Raw genomic sequence first — 15,848 nt, 5'->3', positions numbered from 1 at the left:
ATGTCAGTGATCAATAGTGTTGCCAAGTGTAGAGTTCTGACATCTTGAGTATGCTGCAGACTGCACATAAGCAGAAATAGGGGACTGTGGCTCTGTATGCTAACTAAAGAAATTAACCTATTCTCGCTGAATTCAGTTGATTTTTGTCTCTCTTAAGCCATTGTTTTGTTGTTTGTTTTGTTTTCACAAGACATTGTGAAGATTGCTCAGTATCCAGCAATTTTTCCCGCTAGTGTCCTTCCACAAGAAAGAGAGAGAATATTTGAAAACACAGAGGTATTTATGTTTACAATCCTTGGATAGGTAGAACACCAACATTACATATAAATAAAATCACAAGATGCATAAACATTTTCAATGAAGACTGTTTCAACACTTAAAAAGTCAGATCTATTTAACAAAGAAAATAATTTTTGATGTTATGACATACATAAAAGGGAAAAAAAATACATTTTTATTATTGTTTCAATTCTCATCAGTGTTGAGTATTAACAGCACAACCTTTGTCAAGAACACCCACTATGAATTTTGCTGTGTCGTTAGCAAACTCTTTTTATCATTCTCGTTCCCACATTCTCTTTGTATATTTTGACTTTTTTGTAAAAACAATGGTCTCTCTTAACCTCATTTTTACAGCGCTGACAAAGTACACAATTTTTGAACTGCCATGTGAAAGAAAACGACCAGTCCATAAGATGAGACTGGGTATAGAAATAAAACACCAAAAACCTTGTTGTAGACTTACTTACCACAAGTAGTTGATTGAGACAAGAAAGCTGCTCCTGTAAAAGGATCTTCAGTTTGATTGTAGATCTGTGTCTACAGAAAATAATTTTGTTTGGTGGTATGTAACTGAACTTCATAACTGGAAGTGTAGTTGCGAGCATGTGCTGGGTACATCAGCAGGTGACCATGCTATAATGCCAGACCTACTCGGTGTGGAACCTGGCAGGCTCACTTGACTTCGTGAACAGCAAGTCATCCAAACCAACCGATCTGCAGTCTTTCTCAAATGATTTTAAAGAAACAATTCGGTAATAAACTCTCATTCTCACACACCTTATAGTTTAATTCATCAGCTTCATGATGAACTGCCTATCATTTCGTTTATGGCCCTAGTTATTGTTAGTTATTTCTGTAGTGGGTAAACTACAGCAAGAAATTCTTAGTTTGCAGTGAAAAATAGGTTTTGCTATGAATTTGTGTTTGATGCATGCTAGGTTACATGTTTTGGTGTGTGTTAAATGTAGATAATATATTGAATTATTCTTTAAACTTGGAAGGATGTCAATGACTGTTTCCAGTCTTCAGAAAATGGAATATATGTAAAGTGTGCTGTCACGAACTCATGAGTCAGTGAAAAAGCTTGAATGAAATATTCATAAATTCCTCATATCTCATAAATGGTTTGAGATACTGAAATAGGATTTTGGCAAATGATAGCACACAAAGACAAGACTGTTTTGCTGTATGATTAAAATGCGCAACTTCCACATCTACCATGATATTCAACCAACTACAGATTTTTTCAGTCAAATAATGTAATTATTTAGAGCCATCAATACTGGTGAAATGAGAGCATCTGTGGGGTTTCTAGCAATATAAATGAAGAAGTTGTAAGATTATTTTATAAGATGAGGCATGGGAGATTTGCCTTATATTTCCAGTCTCCCACCACATCAGAAAGTCCCACTGTCTGGCCACATAGGAGCATTCCTCTTGTAACTCAGTACCACCCAGGACTGGAGCAACTGCATTACATTCTCCACCAGGGTTTCGACTACCTCTCGTTGTGCCCTGAAATGAGGAAAGACCTCATGGCTGATACCCCTGCAATAGACCTAGATGCAAGACTTGTCCTATACATCCTCCCATCACAACCTACTTCAGTCTGGTCACAAACATCACCTATCCCATCAAAAGCAGGGCTACTTTTGAAATCAGCCATGTGATCTACTATTTAAGTTGCAACCACTGTGCTGCATTGTATGTAGGCATGACAACCAACAAGCTGTCTGTCCGCATGAATGGCCACTGACAAACTGTAGCCAAGAAACAAGTGGACCACCTTATTGCTGAGCACACAGCCAAACATGACATCCTTCATTTCAATGGCTGCTTCACAGCCTGTGCCATATCGATCCTTCTAACCAACACCAGCTTTTCAGGAATTGCGCAGGTGGAAATATCCTACATGCCTGTAACCTTCCTGACCTCGACCTTCATTAGTCATTGTCCTCTCTCATCCAACCCCTTCTCTGTTCCCATTCCAGCACTACACAGCCCTCATTCCTCCATTGCACTCAGTCTTTTTACTTCTCTCCTTTCCTGTATCCCCCCACCTCCCGGCTTCACATATCTGCCCTACCCTCTTTCCACCTCATCCCCTGCGCCCTCTCAAACAGCCTGTCACTGTCCGCCACCCCACCCACTATCCTTCCACCTTTCCATCCCGTCCCAGCCTCCTCCTTACCCCAACCAGTCGCCACTCCCATTACGCACTAGTGCTGCTGCTTGCAGTGTGGCCTCCATGAGACTGCGCAGTCATGTGTGTGTGAGTTGTGTTTGCATGAGTGTGTTCGTGTGTGTTTGTCATGTAACTTTGACAAAGGCCTTACTGGTTGAAAGCTATATTTGTGACAGTCTTTTTGTTGTGCCTATCTGTGACTCAGCATCTCTGCTATATGGTGAGTAGCAACTTTCCTTTTCACAATATAGCCATTGTTACCTTAACTTTACATGATTACATTGCCTTTTTGTGGATAACATAATGTCACAAGATGCCAAGATGTGGCAGTGTGCTATGCCACAAGCAATAATACAAATTTGTATGCATGAAATTAGGTTGCAACAAAGTATTTCTATGCAGATAAAAACTAGCCTTCAAACATTGTGCTGGTAAATATACGATGAGAAAATGGCGTTTGTTTGCGAATTGCATCATTATTCCTGGTATGGTGAATGTCAGTTTTTCTGTATTTCTTTTTAAATCTTGCAGAGGTATGTCTTCGAATTCATAAGATTGCTCTCTTGAAGCACAGTGATGTTTTTGGCGATGTTGACTGAGTGGTATTGTGACCACTATGATAAAATGATTTCTCTGAGTGCTTCTGTGAGCAGTTTTTAAATTACATGCTTTAACGACAACAACTTGGGATCATACTGTATATAACAGAAAGTAGGACTACTACTCGTCACTCTGGTTGGTCATCTTAAGATTCAGATTCAGCTATAGGTAGCAGGTAACAGAGTTGTATAGCATTAGCGTTCTGTCTTATCCACTAGGAGAACTAAGTTTTTTTGTAGACTTATGTCTACTCCATCACAAAAATACTGTTTCACTCATCTCCAGTGACAGCATATATCATTTAGTGAGTAGTGCAGTACATTGTGATCTTATTATCTGTTAATTTTCTACAGTTTCTGACAAAGAACAGGCTAAATTTCCATGGTTTGGTGTGAATGCCCACGTAGAGGAAATGTTGCAACAGGGGCACATTATCAGCCAAGCCACTGGCAGCGTTGTAGGGAAAGCTGGTTTGCCATTGGTGTTATCTGGGCAATGGTGTCATGTCCACCGCTGGTCAGCCGAACATCAAAAGTTGCAACTAATTTTAAATGCTCTACACATACGCTTCATGGTCAGGATGCCACAAAAGGAAATAATGCTTCTCTGTTGAAGATGCTTAAAGTTGACCTATCAGCAAATAGGAAATTGCTTATCATGGCCCTTTGCGGTGGCCACTATCATACTGTAAATATATTCAGTTCCTACAGTCATTCATTCATTCATTTTGTTCCGTATATCCCACCATTAAGAAGAAACATAAGTTGAATGAATCTAGGTGTAGAGAATAAAGAGAAGCAACTGTTAGAAGCTAATTATGTGCATTGTATCAGTAACTAACTGTTGTTAAGTTGCTAGACAGTCCTTTTATTTGACATTGTAAAGTTAGCAGAAAAGCCACTATTTTGACAAAAGCATCCTCATCCCATATTATCTGATATGTATAACCTATTATTATCTTATGAATATAATAGGGGGAAACATTCCACGTGGAAAAAATATATCTAAAAACAAAGATGCTGTAACTTACCAAACGAAAGCATTGGTATGTTGATAGAGACAAAAAACACACAAACACAAAGACAAATTTCAAGCTTTCGCAACCCACAGTTGCTTCATCAGGAAAATGAGAAGGAGAGGGAAAGACGAAAGGATGTGGGTTTTAAGGGAGAGGGTAAGGAGTCATTCCAATCCCGGGAGCGGAAAGACTTATCTTAGGGGGGAAAAAAGTACAGGTATACACTCGCACGCGCGACATGTCTGCCTGTGTCTGTGTGTGTGTGTGTGTGTGTGTGTGTGTGTGTGTGTGTGTGTGTGTGTGTGTGTGCGTGCGTGCATGCGTGCGTGCGCACGTGCGAGTGTATACCTGTCCTTTTTTCCCCCTAAGGTAAGTCTTTCCGCTCCCGGGATTGGAATGACTCCTTACCCTCTCCCTTAAAACCCACATCCTTTCGTCTTTCCCTCTCCTTCCCTCTTTCCTAATGAAGCAACCATGGGTTGCGAAAGCTTGAAATTTGTTTGTGTGTTTTTTGTCTCTATTATTATCTTAACTTTACATGATCTCATGTAATATCACAAGGTGCTGAGATGGGGCAGTGTGCTACACCAGAAGCAATAATTCAAATTTGTATGTGAAATTAGATTGCAACAGGTAAAAACTAGCTTCCGAACATTGTGCTGGCAAGTATATGATGAGAAAATGGTGTTTGTTTGCGAACTGCATCATTATTCCTCCTGTATGATGACTGTTTTTACGTATTTCTTTTTAAATGATGCAGAAGTACGTTAGTGAATTCATAAGATACTCACTTGAAGCACAGTGATGTTTTTGGCGATGTTGACTGAGTGGCATTGTGACCACTATGATAAAATGATTTCTCTGAGTGCTTCTGTGAGCAATTGTTTAAATTATGTGCTTTAACCGTGTAACAACTCGGGATCATACTTATAGTATAGAAAGTAGGGTTACTATTCAGCATTCTGTTTGGTCATCTTAAGATTCAAGATTCAATTGTAAATCGAATGTCTCTCTATAGCTTGTGAAACAAAGGTAGTGGGTAGTAGAGTTTTCATAGTATTAGCATTCTGACATGACCACTAGGAGAACTAAGTCTTTTTGTAGACTTACTTCTGTGCCATCACAAAAGTACTATTTCACTCCTCTCCAGTGACTGCACATATAATTTAGTGAGTAAATTGTAAGAGGCAGTAGTGCAGTCCATCATGAGTTATTGTATGTTAATTTTCTATGGTTCCTGACAAAGAACAGGCTAAATTCCCATGGTGTGGTGTAAGTGCCCGTCTGTGAGGAAATGTTGCATTTGATTTAATGTTGGTTTCAAAGTATAGAGAATTTCCAGGTCTGCTGAATATACTGGATGTTAACTTTGTCTCTTGGTGTAGTGATGTGTTGTGTGACATCATATGTGCAGAAGAGAACAAATCTATGTACCTGTATATCTATAATTTTTTTGGTATTTAGGTTGTAGTAACACCAGGTCTGTGTTAGTTTGAAAGGTGACAGTTTGGTTGTGAATTGGCAAAGTGGTATTAAAGCTTCACTTTATTTTTGCAAACTGTAATGGAAAGCATTTTGAAGGTTTGCAATGCAATGTAAATTAATAAAAAAAAATCGTAATATTCTTAATAGATGAGTTCAGAAACCAAGGCCAGCAGGGATACAAATATGCTATTTGTGAAAACTGCAACACACAGAAAGTATGATTATTTACAGTCCAGTAAATAATAGTGTACTTGCAGGGCCAGCAGCATTCTCTTACATTCTAAGCGTTTTCATTTTAAGGTTTGGACTGCCGGACAAATCAGAATTGGAGAAGTTCATGTGGACTCTGCACCATCATTGAAGGCCATGTACTTTTGGATTAATGAATTTAAATCTGGGTGGACAAGCACCGAAGATGAAGAGTGCTCTAGCTGTCCAGTTGAGGTCACCACAAAGGAAACCACAGAAAAAATCTGTGATATGGTAATGCAAGGCCGCCAAACAGAAATTTGTGAGATTGCTGAGACTGTAGGCATCTCAACTGAGTGCATAGTATCCTGCAGCTTTGGTTGGTTGGTTGGTTGGTTGGTTGATTTATTGATTGATTCAATGGAGGGAACCAAACAGCAAGGCCATTGGTTCCATCAGATTAGGAAGTTTGGTAAGGAAGTCGACCATGCCTTTTCAAAGGAATCGTCCTGACATTTGCCTGAAACGATTTAGGGAAATCACAGAAAACCTAAATCGGGGTGGACAGATGTGGGTTTGAACCATCGTCCTCCCGAATGTGAGTCCAGTGTGCTAACCACTGCATTACATTGCTCGATCTGCAGCTATGAATAAGCTATGTGTGAGGTTAGTGCTGTCATTGTTCACAGTTGAAAAGTGCATCCAGTGCAGTGTTTCAACACAATTCTGGTGATGCTTTGGTTGCAATCTGCCAGACTTTTGTGCCGTTTTGTGACTGTTGATACCTGGAGCCATCACTATACACCAGAATCAAAATGGCAGTCAAACCAATGGACAGAGGCTAGTGAAAGTGCACTGAAGAAGGGAAAGACCATTTTGTCAGTTGGTAAGGTGATGGCCACTGGTTTTTATTCTGAAGGAATAATCCTCAAAGGTTACTTGGAAAAAGGGAGACCAAGAACTGGACCCATTATGCTTCATCGTTGGACTGTTTGACATGTGGTGGTTGGAAAAACACCAAGGTTGGCATGCAAAAAGTACTCTTTCACCAGGATAATGCACCATCCCACACATCAGCGATAACAATGACGAAAGTACATGAATTAGGCTTTGAAATGGTTCCTTATCTGCCCTCTTCGTGAGACTTAGCCCCAAGTGACTTTTTCCTGCTCCCTAACTTGAAACTTTGGTGTGCTATGAAGTAGTTTTCATCAAATGAGGAAGTGGTAGTTGCAGTCAATAAGTATTTTGCAGAGTTTGACAGGACTTATTTTTCTGATGGGGTGAAAAAACTGGAGGATTGCTAGGCCAAGAATGTACCCTTCAGAGGATTGTTTACAAAACAATTTCTTTTTACCACACTTATGAAACTGTGTGCACCACTGCACAGATAATGGTTTGCATGGGATAATTGCCATCTACATACGTACTTTGCAAACCAGTGAAAAGTGCGTGGCAGAGTACTTACCGTCATAGCATATGTTAGGTTTTATTCCTGTTCCAGTCGTGAATTCAATGCCATTATGTCCACATGGCTACAACAGCCCATCCAGCTCATCCACAGTGTTGATTTCACTCAAATTTGTGTGGCACATCTGTGTCAACTGTTTGGCACCATCTACTGTGGTAAGGGATAAACTAGAGCATTCAATATGATCCTCAACTTTGACCAATTTTGTCACACAATGCCCAAGATGCCACACAGCTGTTATTTCATAATGGCAACCAATAAGCTTAAAATGTTTCCATTGTGTGAAAATACAATTACAGGATCATACAAATTCGTAATAAATATTGGAGCTTACGAGACTACCGCAGGAAAATGAGGGTTTTGGGCGGGGACAAACTATACTCTAACATAACACCCTCAAATCTTTTTAATCGTAAAATATACAAAATGCACAACAGAAACCAAATGAAACAATAGTTCAAAAAAGCAAAAAATCCACTGTAAGAGCAGACACATTGCAACTGGTATCGAAAACATCACTTGCACTGTATAGCTTAACTACAAAGACCAATACCAATACAAAAATCCTAAAACAGATGATTCTACAAAAAACAAGGCAGTACACGTAACTAGAAATCATAAAAAGTTAACGAAAGGCAGTAGAGGTCAACTGATGTTGACTCACATAGCACAGCTTAAAACACCGATACAGAGAGGTCGCAATTTACACAATAAAAACGACTTGTATAAGATCTAGCATCAAGCTTACCAGACACCAAATCCCACGTGAATTGGACCTTTCATCCTCCCCACCCAAAAAGAAACACACAAAAAGAGCAATACCATGCAATCCCCTTCCCACACCACAAAAAACTCCCACCCGCCTGCTTTTAATTTACAAGGCTGGGCATGTGCACCTTGCTATTAACTTCATAAAAACAGGAAAAATACACACACATGCAGAATTCTATTTGACAACAGCACTCATGAGGATGAGCCTGTAAAACAGAGTACTTCCTTTTACTCCTGCAACAGAACGACCCCCCCCCCCCCCCCCCAAATATACTTCAGTAGTGTTAGTACAGGTCTCAGCCTTGTAATCTTTAAATTTAATGTTATGATTTACTCCACGATTATTATATCCGTTACTGCCTAACACCTTATTAAAAGCAAACACATCTAACATGATTGTGCACCACTCTGCTACATATTTCACCATTATTAAGCTCAATACTCAAATACTTGCGTATTATGATTTTCAACAACCTGGAAAACACTATCACAAGTCCCTCCAGAAACAGTTGCCCCAAACATAAAAAAAAATTTATGCCCCTTACTGCTCTTCCTCTCAATAAAGCTCAACTCATCTTTCATTGTCATCCCCCCCCCCCCCCCCACCCCCCATCTGCTGATGATCGCATATATTTAATGAATTCCCCACGTACATCTCTACAGAACAAAAACCAGTCAAATACTGTACTTTAAAGAGTCACCTGTTTCATGCATGCAGTATTTAACTGAAAACTGATAACAAAAATAGTATGTTAGCATAACAACAACATATAGACTGAGTGCCGATCTCACAACCCATGTCCCGTGCATGATGTACTATCACAAATTATGCCTAATATGCCTCCACTTATAGCCATCCGAAGATCATTGACAAAAGACACCTTTGTCAATCTCATTTTATTGTCACGCATGTGACATTTACGGTATTTCCCAATGACACTCGTCAACATCTGCAAAAATTTAATAGTTGTTCAACATCCCCATTCAATCCACAACATTCGGCTATTGGATATTAATTTTGGATCCGTATTGCAAAATATAACGCAGCATGATCATAGACAATAACCAACCATCAAATAAGCCTTATACAGCAGATCATATACAATATAAGACACAAGCTAATACAGCATGGAAATAAAAGAACGGATACGATTGTCATGAAAAGGACATCGCACACAGAACAACAATATCATTTCTAAAAATAAATTTTGTTCATGTACAATTAAAAATAAATGTAAATTGCACATATAATTCACAGTTCATGTAAATAGCAGTCACAGTTTTCAGCCACAGTTAGTAAGACTACCATAGATAAAATAATATAAGTGGGCGCTTCAAGCTTCACCGTGTAATTACATTATCTCACGGCTAAAAAAAAAAAAAAAATGCTGAGGACTGGTATCAAATGAATGCCGGAGTTGACCAATGGAAAGCATACCATTGTGTCATCTTTTACTGTCTGGAGCCACAAAATGGCACAGGCCACAGTGGACACGTGAATGCCATCTAGCATACTAGGCAAGAATGATAGTGCCCCAGCTTCCCTCCCTGTCCCCTGAAATCTTTGTTGTGGTTGTGGTGACAGACTGTTCTGTAGTGTAGCCTAAGGTCTAGTTCAGATAGGATTGGTTGAGAGATTGCGAAACCTATGAATGTGGCTACATGGCAAAGGTTTTTGAAAATACATTAGGCTTTAGCATTGCCCTATATTTATGTTTGTGCTGTATTTAATGCACTTTTCAGTGTCACAACTGAAACTGGTAAATTCAGAAAATACGTATTGCAAAATAGGTAAATACTGAATAAAAATTTGGTGCATTTTATGTACATACATCATACAAGAACTATAAAAAATGCAAAGCAATACCACTACGTAAACCTTGTTGGTATAGTGAGTGTAAATGTTTATAGTGTTGTAGATTAGTTCAACCTTTTCTGCAGTGATGACCACATACATATTGCACCTTATGATAATGACCATCTTGTGATGGCTTTGGCTACGGCATGTGATTACAAATCCTTTGTATTTTAATGTACACTGAACAGCAGTCACAACGTGGTGGAGGTTTTAGAGTTGAAGTAACTGCCTCCCCTGTAGACAACTCCAAAATCCAGCTTCCAAAAGAGCAATGCACAGTCACACGACTAGGAATGTGCAGACCTTCAGTGTGTAACAAGGACTACTGCATTCCAGGCCTACATGTTCAGACAATATGTCACTCATGTGTGTCACTTATGTGTGGAGGAATGAATGAGAGATTCCTCAGGAACATATTCAGTTTCTGTTTGAAGCCATGTGTCTGTCTTCACACGAAACTGAATTCTCACAATTGAAGACTGTGTACTTAAATTTTGATATAAAATTCATTTTGGTCACATATGTTTCTTCGGTATTACAATTTTCACAATTATTAGAGTGTATACTGATGATGATGATGATGATGATGATGATGATGATGATGATGTATGTTGCCTTGATAGGTTGCTGCTACACTCATTAAAAGTAAAAAGAATTTTTGATGACCAGTACGAGGAGAGGAGAGAGAGAGAGAGAGAGAGAGAGAGAGAGAGAGAGAGAGAGTGTTGTGTCAGTGTGCTCTATGCTCCGGCTGTTCTCTCTACTGACAGAAGAAAATGCTGTAGTAAGTGCGACAGGAGTATCCTGTTGCTGCCTCTGACTCTCATTTGAAACATTTATGTATGTGAAACTCTATCCCAATCTTTTTTAAACATGAAGTTTGTTGCTTTCTTTACATCAGCCATAATGAGCACTGTCACCGAAAAATAGATGTTAGCATAAATGCATTGAAATGAAAATGTTATATAACTGGTACTGTGCATTACCCCATCAGTCGCATTCGCAAAATCTCATTACTCTACTGAAAGATACAAATTGTACCTAGAGTCATTAATTTTTTTTACAAGTTATTAAATGATTTTGAAGACATGATGTAATGATGTTCATACTAGTGTGGCGTTATGTCTGATGATGTCTCTGTGACTGAAACGTTTTTCTGTTTACTTGTATTTTCACAAGATTTTCTTTGATAATGTGTCTTGATACAGCATTGAAGAAATTTTGATTCCAGACTCAAAATAGAATTTTACATCAGTGAATTCTAAACAAAGAAATTTGGGCGAGTATTTTGTAAAAATGGCAGACACAATCCCAGAACTTGCATACAAGAAGCTGTATGTCAAATTCCCCCAAAGGGTTCCATCAGAGGAAAAAGTGAAGGCGCTGAGTCCACACATTGTCCGTGTGTCTTATCCCAGGCAAAAGAGTGCAAGGTAATAACTTATTTTTTGTGGAAATATAAAAACCGTTTGTTTCAAGTTCTGTAGTATACACTTCAGTATACATTATTGTACACACTTACACATTAATTAAATTTAAAGCTAAATGGATAGAAGTAGAAATATTGATCTTTCCAGTGTGTCACCAAATGAAACCTTATAACAATCTTGATATTTCAGCAACTTAATAATGGACTATATTGGTCTTGGTCATAGAATTTTTGCCAACATGTGCTGATCTGCCTTCTTCACATATAGCATATTAGCTGTTGACTCATGGAAAGTGGCCCATTTATGGCAATTGAGTTGAAATTGATAGAAGCAATAATCAAACAATGGAAAATCCGGGACGGAATGTAACAATATTATGAGAAGGAAAGTTACCACTCACCATTTAGTGGAGATGCTGAGTCGCAGATGGGCACAACAAAAAGACTCTCCAATTATAGCTTTTGGCTGTTAAGGCCTTTGTCAGTAATAGACAGCGCACGCACATGCTCGCGCGCGCGCGCGCACACACACACACACACACACACACACACAACTCACAAACACAACTGCAGTCTCAGGCAACTGAAACCACACTCAGCATCTCTGCTATATGATGATTGGCAACTTCCCTTCTCATAATATTGATAGAAGCACTAATATGACAATGTGTGAAGTACATTTGTCTCACTGTCTGTTAAAGGGAATGCAATATCTTTGAATAGTCCTTTATTTTCCATGGATGGGTTTTAATGATGCAACTTTGTCTATTTTGTAAAATGTGGGAACTTTACACATACATTGTCACATCTGCCTGTGGCAGATTTCATTAACACTGTGAAATAAGTTGTTTTTGGTCTGCTAAATGATTCGTTCAAGCAAATCCATTGTGAAGCAGTAGTATACTGTTACTAGTCACAGAGATGAAAATATTGCAGGTTGTTCACAGGTGACATCAACTTCTCATTGAGCAAAACTGATTTATTGTGTCATTTTGTAACAAATTAGTATCCGAGTTAAGGCTTTGTGATACTATTCAAGGCAAGGCAACTTGGATTGTTATAGTTTCTGTTGCAAGGCCAAAGTCTGTAGAGCACTTGACAATTTAGGAGTCTTCATTTCTGCCTGTATATTGTGATTGCCAGGGTCATTTTCATTTCTTTGATTGACAGCGTAACATCTATTTCATAATTCATCATGTAAATGTGATTTTACTACCATATTTTATGGACTATGAAACACACTTTTTCCTTCGAAAAATTGCCTCCAATATTTAGATGTCATATACCTTAAATTAATATAAAACTGACCATTGTATGATTTAAAATTCTCACCAGTCTTAAAAATGGTCATATGTTCGATGCTGTGGGAAACCTTCCTCTATCTGGCAACATTGGATTCAGCTGGCAACAGCAGTGGACTAATATGACGAACATGAGTTGGGGGGAGATTCATAAGCTTGCTAACACTGTCTCCTTCCCACCCTGCCATCACAAATCCAGAACACTGTCTAGCCTACGATGCGTTATTGCAGTCCATGGTGCCAGTAAACTTGAACTAAAAGTAATTTATGTTTTCAGTAACAGTACAATATTTTTGTTAGTAGCTAGTTTCATAATGCAAAAAATAAAAAGTGTTTATATGATGTGGGTTATAATTTGAAAGTAGTAGCATATGCAGAGGAACATGGAAACAGAGCAGCTGAGCGATATTTTGGCCCTCCACCAGTTGAAAAACCATTAGCGATTGATGGGCTAGCAAAGAATAACTGAATAAAACGAGTGAGACTAAATGTGCAAATAGATGACTGAATGCAAAAGTCCAAAACTAGAAGATGATGATTTGATATGGATTCAAGGACACCGTCAAAATGGCATTGGAATTAATATAAAAATGATTGAAATAAACACTTGGAAGCTAGCACTACAGTGGAACTTAACAGACTGTAAGGGGGGGATTTGGTTGGGTGGTTTATGAAGCGTCATGGCCTTAGCTTGTGAACCAGAACAAAAATATCTCAGAAAATGCGCCATAAGTGTGAAGAGAAAATATTAACTTTCTATCACTTTATTATTCACCACCGAAAGAAAACGAAGGTGGAACTAAGTCAAATAGCGAATATGAATGAAACTCATTTGTCATTTGATGTGCCAAATAACACCAACTGTTGCTGTGAAAGGTGCTGAAACTGTAACAGTAAAAACAACTGAACATGACAAAATTCCCTACACTGTTGTCCTTTCATGTTGTGCTGATGGTACTAAACTTAATCCAGTGATCATTTTCAAGCGCAAAACAATGCCAAAACCTTCTGAAATGCTGTCAAGTGTTATTCATGTACATGACAAGGATTGGATGAATCAGGCTAGTATGAAATTATACACTCCTGGAAATTGAAATAAGAACACTGTGAATTCATTGTCCCAGGAAGGGGAAACTTTATTGACACATTCCTGGGGTCAGATACATCACATGATCACACTGACAGAACCACAGGCACATGGACACGGGCAACAGAGCATGCACAATGTCGGCACTAGTACAGTGTATATCCACCTTTCGCAGCAATGCAGGCTGCTATTCTCCCAAGGAGACAATCGTAGAGATGCTGGATGTAGTCCTGTGGAACGGCTTGCCATGCCATTTCCACCTGCCGCCTCAGTTGGACCAGCGTTCGTGCTGGACGTGCAGACCGCGTGAGACGACGCTTCATCCAGGCCCAAACATGCTCAATGGGTGACAGATCCGGAGATCTTGCTGGCCAGGGTAGTTGACTTACACCTTCTAGAGCACATTAGATGGCACGGGATACATGCGGACGTGCATTGTCCTGTTGGAACAGCAAGTTCCCTTGCCGGTCTAGGAATGGTAGAACGATGGGTTCGATGACGGTTTGGATGTACCGTGCACTATTCAGTGTCCCCTCGACGATCACCAGTGGTGTACGGCCAGTGTAGGAGATCGCTCCCCACACCATGATGCCGGGTGTTGGCCCTGTGTGCCTCGGTCGTATGCAGTCCTGATTGTGGCGCTCACCTGCACGGCGCCAAACACGCATACGACCATCATTGGCACCAAGGCAGAAGCGACTCTCATCGCTGAAGACGACACGTCTCCATTCGTCCCTCCATTCATGCCTGTCGCGACACCACTGGAGGCGGGCTGCACGATGTTGGGGCGTGAGCGGAAGACGGCCTAACGGTGTGCGGGACCGTAGCCCAGCTTCATGGAGACGGTTGCGAATGGTCCTCGCCGATACCCCAGGAGCAACAGTGTCCCTAATTTGCTGGGAAGTGGCGGTGCGGTCCCCTACGGCACTGCGTGGGATCCTACGGTCTTGGCGTGCATCCGTGCGTCGCTGCGGTCCGGTCCCAGGTCGACGGGCACGTGCACCTTCCGCCGACCACTGGCGACAACATCGATGTACTGTGGAGACCTCACGCCCCACGTGTTGAGCAATTCGGCGGTACGTCCACCCGGCCTCCCGCATGCCCACTATACGCCCTCGCTCAAAGTCTGTCAACTGCACATACGGTTCACGTCCATGCTGTCGCGGCATGCTACCAGTGTTAAAGACTGCGATGGAGCTCCGTATGCCATGGCAAACTGGCTGACACTGTCATTTTGTAAAAAGAATTCCTTAAAAATTAAGGTACGTCATATAGTCCATAGCATCTTACAGTCTGTAAAATACCATATTCTGACAGAAAGAAAAGTATTTTCGTAATAAGTATAAATGTTTCGTTGTAGAACTTTGAATGTTCAGGCTTTGTTTTCTTTGCTAGTTAAACTTCACTGACTTAATTGTATTGTCATGCTCCATGCACAGTGATTGCTTATGTTAAAGGAAGATCATTTATTGTTATCAAAGTCTTTTAATAACAGATACAATAACAGTTGTTATGAAACAAGTTCCAGTGAGGCGTAAAATTCTAAGATGAATTTCTGCACACTGACCTGGTATGCCACATGTTGGAAATTAGAATTGATGCCTTTGCTTCATATTTATGTTTGCCGCAGTTGCTACGGACGCTTTTATAGATGTTCCTATTAACCCTTGTGTTACATTCGTTCCGTGCGTGTTAATAAAAGCATTTGTGTGTTCACTTTCAAACCATAACTGTGTGTTTCTTTCAAGCTCAATAACAACAGGTTATGGGCCCAGGCACAGGCATCCAGCAGTTTATTTGAAGTGAATAAAAACCAAGTTTTTTTCGTCACATCAAGACGCAGATACAGAACGCTGATATGATGAGTTCAGTCAGTGCTAATTCATTGTCGTTAATTGAAAAACTGAAAGGAAGAGGAAATTACAATACATGGCAATTTGCAATGAAAACTTATTTACAGCACGAACTATTGTGGCAGTGTATAACGGTCAAGATCAAAGATGAAGTTAAGATATGCACCGCAAGGGTCAAAATAATCTTATCGGTTAATCCTGCTATTTATGTGCATCTGCAGAGCACGTCATCTGCAAAAGAAGCGTGGGATAAATTAAAACAAACTTAAGAGGATTCAGGACTTTATTGAAGAATAGGCATGTTCAGAAAGCTTTTAAC

At 39.8% G+C, this 15,848-nt stretch overlaps 1 protein-coding gene across 1 annotated transcript in view; it reads left to right on the top strand.

Moving 5' to 3' along the window:
- LOC126457622 (nucleolin-like) overlaps positions 1-15,848 on the top strand; it is a 31,589-nt gene that overhangs the window by 3,799 nt on the left and 11,942 nt on the right. Inside the window, exon 2 of the mRNA XM_050094082.1 lies at positions 11,091-11,292. Within this exon, the coding sequence (XP_049950039.1) occupies positions 11,156-11,292 (137 nt within the window). The 5' untranslated portion in view covers positions 11,091-11,155. The remainder of the gene's footprint in view (positions 1-11,090; positions 11,293-15,848) is intronic.

The sequence above is a fragment of the Schistocerca serialis genome, chromosome 2 (assembly GCF_023864345.2).
Source record: "Schistocerca serialis cubense isolate TAMUIC-IGC-003099 chromosome 2, iqSchSeri2.2, whole genome shotgun sequence".
Lineage (NCBI taxonomy): Eukaryota > Metazoa > Arthropoda > Insecta > Orthoptera > Acrididae > Schistocerca > Schistocerca serialis.
Note: the sequence above shows the minus strand (reverse complement) of the source record. Positions and strands in the feature narration are given on the sequence as shown.